The 6,000-nt window shown below is 41.2% G+C and overlaps 1 protein-coding gene across 1 annotated transcript; it reads right to left on the reverse strand.

Moving 5' to 3' along the window:
• Positions 1-2,778: 2,778 nt before the first annotated feature.
• LOC118814327 (C-X-C chemokine receptor type 3-like) lies at positions 2,779-5,673 on the reverse strand. Its single transcript, XM_036579881.1, has 2 exons — positions 5,227-5,673; positions 2,779-4,362 (listed from the first exon to the last, which is right to left on the reverse strand). The coding sequence occupies exons 1-2, from the start codon at positions 5,605-5,607 to the stop codon at positions 3,646-3,648; spliced, it is 1,098 nt and encodes a 365-aa protein (XP_036435774.1). The 5' UTR covers positions 5,608-5,673; the 3' UTR covers positions 2,779-3,645.
• Positions 5,674-6,000: the final 327 nt, after the last annotated feature.

Raw genomic sequence — 6,000 nt, forward strand, 5'->3', positions numbered from 1 at the left:
GGACCAGGATTGGGCACCTCTTCTCTATAGAGTTCATTTCCCCGCTAACATGAGCTCTACTGCCCCCTTGTGGTTGTTTTAGTGCACAATCATTTACACATGCAATTCAGTCTCATTTTAAAGTTTTTAATGATATAAAATAAATTCTTATAAGGACATCAAACTGTGATACAAAAATAGAAACAATATATGAACAGACTAAATTCTCTTATTAAAGAAATAAACAACATAATAAAGAATGTTTAGCTGCAGTTTGCTTTCACTAAATTCTACTACCCTACCAAAAGTACTGGGACATAATTCACAGTGGACACAGGACATACATACATACATCCATCATCTAAACCACTTATCCTTCTGGTTCACGGTGGGGTGCTGGAGCCTATCCCAGCTGTCATTGGGCGGAAGGCAGGACACACCCTGGACAGGTCGCCAGTCCGTCGCAGGGCAGGACACAGGACAGTGCATTTTTTTTCTCACAAAATGCAACACATTTGGTTCAAATAGATGCTTTAAAAGGCTTTTCACTAGTTTAATAACATCAAGACGCTCAGTTCACAGTGGAACAGTGAGCACCTTAATGCATATCGTCCTCAGTCTGTAAGAATGAAGGCTCTTTTCTGCTCTGCAGTTCCTCCATTCAGTCGTCTGTTTCTTTAAGGGTTGTGCACTGTTGATTTTGGAGTTTTTGGTTGTGGTTCAATGGCAAAGGCTGACATTGATCCCACCCATCATCCCTCTTTGGGGGTTTGTTACGTTCCACCCATTTCAATACTCATTTTAACATGCCCTTGTCAGCTTCACAATTTCCCCTCAGGGGGGAAACCCCAGACGCCATCATAACGGCTGTTCCATACTATGAGCCTTTGGAGGGGAACCGAGAGAACACAAGTGAACAGCAGAAGAATCTGCCCAGAAATCAGTGCGATTTGATGCTTTTCAAACCCCAAACAATGGTGCACAAAAAGTTTCTAAAAAACACCAATAAAACACTTTGAATTCTTTAATATTTCAAAAATATAATATTCAGTTATCTGTGTTCAAGCTGGGATTTAGCAAACTAGTCCATCTGTTGTACATACCTGCTAATACAACTCTGCTAGCTTGCTAGTTATCAAGCTAAAAGCTACTCAGCTGGCAACAACAAAAAGGAAGGTACTGTGCCTCAGTTTTAAACCAAAGTTTTAAGCCAGACAAAGCAGTTATTTACAAAAATTATGCTTTCAAAAAATGTTTTACAAACTTTGCAAGGCTAACTGAGTAACTTACTGAAGCCAACCTAGCTGAGCACTGATTGAAAACTCTGCTCCTCGCTGTCCTCTTGTGTAGCCACTTCTGTAACGCAGGTGTGACGCATGTCTAAATGGTGAGTCAAAGCTGGTAAGGGCATGTTAAAAACTATTGTTTTCCGCTGTCACAATTTACCTACCAATCTTTTTTACAGTGAGACTATTTTCTGGAAATGTCATTTTCTCAGGCGTCCCAGTACTTATAGTCTGGATAATGCATATTTATACCACTTATACCCTGAATAAGTAAAGAAAATAAGTAAAAAAAAACATTGCACACACAGAATAAACTAAAATCACATATAAAAAAATCTGTCTATGTAACAGCTGCCAGATAAATCGTTAGCCATCTAAAGTTTTACACACTGTGCAAAAGTCAGAGACCAACTGCCACTTGTTTCATTTCTAGTCTTTCATTTCTAGAAGATATTTCTGAAAAAAACAAGAGTTTTCAAAACTGTAAAGGATACATACAAAATGGGACTCCTAACAACCACCTGAAACACCTGGTAGAACATTAAAACTATTCTCAACAGATCTTTGAGAAAGAGGAGAAAATCAAGCTGCTTCAGGCCTGAAACAATCCACAGCCATCCTTCCGCTGTGAGAAGACAACTCAGTGCTATGGGTCTGAAAGGATGTGTAGCTTTCAAGATGCCCTCACTACAAACAAAGCAACCACCCAACTTCTAAGGCCCAATCCCATTTCATCCCTCGTCCCTATCACTTAGCCCTACCCCTCCGATTTGCGTGTTCACGTCTAGGGGTAGGGTGTCCTGATTCTTGTTGAGTTAGGGGGGTGGGGCGAAGTGTTGGGGCTACATGACCCTCCAAACGGAGGTTTTTCAGAGACACTCCAAACAGAGTGATATGAGAAAAAAAGAAAAACCGGCAAGATGGCTGAACAAGAGACCAAAGAAACCCACAAATGTGAGAATTTTCTCTGTTAAAAATTACGATAATCAGTGTATTATATTAGTTTAATGCAGTTTCAATGTATTATGGTCCTTTTCTTCATAACAAGCATAAATAAATCACTAGTAGCATGGTAATGTCTCAGTAGCTAGCTGGCTAAATTTCCCGTTCCACCTTAAATGGTGCAGCAGTCATGGTGCTGTTGGATGCCCGAGGCACCTAAATGTAACTTCTGCACCATTTAAGGTGGACCAGGAAAATTCAGACAAGAAGCTGGTGAATAGCTGACTTCAGCTTCATATCGCTGAAGAATTAGGGGTGGGCGATAATAAATAATTGCCCCTCCCCTTTGAAGGCATATGATGTCCTAAATGTAACTAAAGCCCAGCAGTGAGGAGCTGAACTTCACCCTCCTCTGCTGTCACTGCAGACTGGCAGGGTCACCTACAGAGCAGCGCTAGTAGCTGTTAATGAAGTAATGCTCTGTTTATTTGAGGGTCCCATTTCGTAGGGGGAAATTTCAACCACTACCCCACTAGGGGTAAAAAAAAAAGAAATGAGATTGGGCCTAAGACTGAACTTTGGAGGTGTGTCTGCTTCTTTGAGAAACTGAAAATGAATCTCCTGAAAAGAATGGAAGCTGGAATAAAGATGAAGAGTGGACACACTATCGCTGAAACACTTAAAATTCTATTTAGTTGTTGGGTACTTCTTTTCTTTCTATTTTCTGTTAAATATATGTTTTCTGCTTTTTCCCTGATGCAGAGAAATGAGCTTGGCTGTTTAAATAAATGAAGGTCGTGTCTGACTTTTGCACAGTGTTGTATGTCCCTGAGCTTTCCGAAGAAATCAAGCTTAGATCATTTAAACCTGAAAATGTGTCCCTGAGTAACCTTTCATAGTCAAAAGCATATACATAAACACTGTAAGTACTTCAGAATCTTGACATGACTATACACCACAGAAGTTCAAGTGCAAGTTCATCTACAAAGGTGCAAACTACAGGAAATGTAACATTTGAACAAGAAGAATCAAAGAACCCCTGAACTTCAACTTCATCTTCAACTGACAAAGTATCCAAGAAACCTAAACCTGAATGCGTCTTCAGGAAATGTGACTTTTTGACTTTTACCTTTCTGTATATTCATGCTGCTAAAATTGTAATGAAGATCTGCCCAACTACAACCAACATTTTCCAGATTTTTTCCAGGTTTTCCAGAAGCAAATTCAAAAATAAGCAAAAATCTGAGGTGACAAAAAATCCAAAAACAACTCAAACCATTTTTTTTTATATTGTTTTTACCTCTACTCAACTTCAAACAACATGAAAGCTTCTGTTGGAAATGGAACTTTTGGACTGTTATGTCAGCATGAAAATCATGACAAAAATTTGCATTTTTCTTTTCAAAAAAATTCCACAAATGCAAAAAAATACATCCTCTCAGAAGGCTGACGTGTGAGAGGTGTCCGCAGACTCAGACCACATTGAGGTCCTGCGAGAGACCGTGCTCACTCTGCCCTTCAGCCTGGAACTGATAGGCCTGGCCATGTCCAGCAGGTGGCGCCGGAACTTCACTCCAACAAATGCGTAGAGCACTGGGTTCATGCAGCAGTGCAGGTAGCCGAGAGTGGAAGTGGTAGTTAAGGCGATATCCAGAGCTGTGGTGGTGTCGCAGACGTTGCTGCTCTGGTTACTTTGGTTGGTGTGGATGGTGTCCACCAAGAGGGTGATGTTGTAGGGTGTCCAGCATATGAAGAAGGCCACCACCAAGGCCAGGATGACCCTCATAGCCCGCTGTTTCTGCAGGCCCTGAGAGCCACTCTGCAGCTTCTGCAGGATGCAGGTGTAGCAGAAGAGCAGCACCAAGGCTGGAATCAAGAAGCCCACCACGTGGTAAAGCCATCTGGAGGCTAAACGTAACCCGTCAGAGGGGTACCAATGGACGCACTCCGTTTTACCCCGTCTGGAGTCCTCTGTAGCACCCAGGTAGAGCCAGTCAGGGATGGAGAGGAGCAAGGAGAAGAACCAGACAGCCATGCAGCTGAGCTGGATCAGCCAGGGCTTCTTGCGAGAGTACATTTGCACGGCGTGGACAATGGACAGATAGCGGTCCAGGCTGATGCATGCCAGCAAAAAAATGCCACAGTAGAAGTTCACCTGTAAATTTGGGGGAAACGAAAAACATATTTTTTAATGAGCCAAAACTGACCCTATAAACTATTAGAGCTGGATTAATTTCACGAGAGGAATTTCTCCTCACAGCCTTTATGTTCATGTCAACCTTACATCACAGGACACACTTAATAACAATAATAACACCAACTACTGAGCACTTACTGTCAGACTGTAAAACTACACACACTGCAGATTCATACTGGATTAAAATCACTCCACAATTATTACTGTCAGACTGTAAAACTACACACTGCAGATTCATAATGGATTAAAATCACTCCACAATTATTACTGTCAGACTGTAAAACTACACACACTGCAGATTCATACTGGATTAAAATCGCTCCACAATTATTACTGTCAGACTGTAAAAACTACATACACTGTAGATTCATACTGGATTAAAATCGCTCCACAATTATTACAGTCAGACTGTAAAACTACACACACTGCAGATTCATACTGGATTAAAATCACTCCACAATTATTACAGTCAGACTGTAAAACTACACACACTGCAGATTCATACTGGATTAAAATCACTCCACAATTATTACCGTCAGACTGTAAAACTACACACACTGCAGATTCATACTGGATTAAAATCACTCCTCAATTATTACAGTCAGACTGTAAAACTACACACACTGCAGATTCATACTGGATTAAAATCACTCCTCAATTATTACTGTCAGACTGTAAAACTACACACACTGCAGATAATAATAATATTTCAAAATAATATTTCATTTAAAAATTGTCTCTGACTCATGCAGGGCTTTCCCGCTCTTACAGCACCTCCAGCTTTCTTTCTCTCTGAACACTGTCCTGTAGCCCCTCCCCTACCTGAAAGAGCGCTCCGGTCAGCTTGCAGAGCTCCTTGCCGAAGATCCACTCATTTGCAGCCTCCACTGCCCACAGGGGCATGGTCAACAGCAGCAGGATGTCGGCCACGCTCAAGTGAAGGACAAAGGTGTCTGTCACGCTCCATGTCCTCTTCTTCTGCCACAGGACCACCAGGACCAGCCCGTTACCCAGAAGCCCAATTACCACCGCCAAGGAGTACAGGATGGGAATAAAGATGGCTTCAAAGGCCATGCTGGCTTCCTGACCGCACACCGTCCCACAGCATGATTCTCCATATTCATATGATTCATTGTAGGTGTAATTTTCTTCAAGAAAGCTAAAATCTGAAGAATACAAAGTAAACTTTCCACCCGAATCCATTTTCTGACAGAGAAAAAGAGAAAAACCATCACTGTGAAACCTCGTCTCTCCAAACTGTTCATTTCAGAAGAGAAGGAAAAAATGAATGTACATTAAAGTCATGTTGGCCCGTTCATCGTGAAACATGCACCACAGTGTGAAGGGCATGCAAAAAAAAAATTAAGAGGTTTTAATATGACAGTGTCAGCGTGAGACGCGTCTGCACCAACCACATCACACATAGTTTGTTACAAAGTTAAATGTCTCGTAACGCTTTAAGCCATATGTACAATTTGGCCAAATTACATGTTTTGATGACATCTAAGTGAAAATAAGTAAAGTACATCCATACATAAAGTGTGACATGTACAAACATTATGACACAATATGTGAAACAATTCAGTAGAAGTTGTG

The sequence above is a fragment of the Colossoma macropomum genome, unplaced genomic scaffold, assembly GCF_904425465.1.
Source record: "Colossoma macropomum unplaced genomic scaffold, Colossoma_macropomum, whole genome shotgun sequence".
NCBI lineage: Eukaryota > Metazoa > Chordata > Actinopteri > Characiformes > Serrasalmidae > Colossoma > Colossoma macropomum.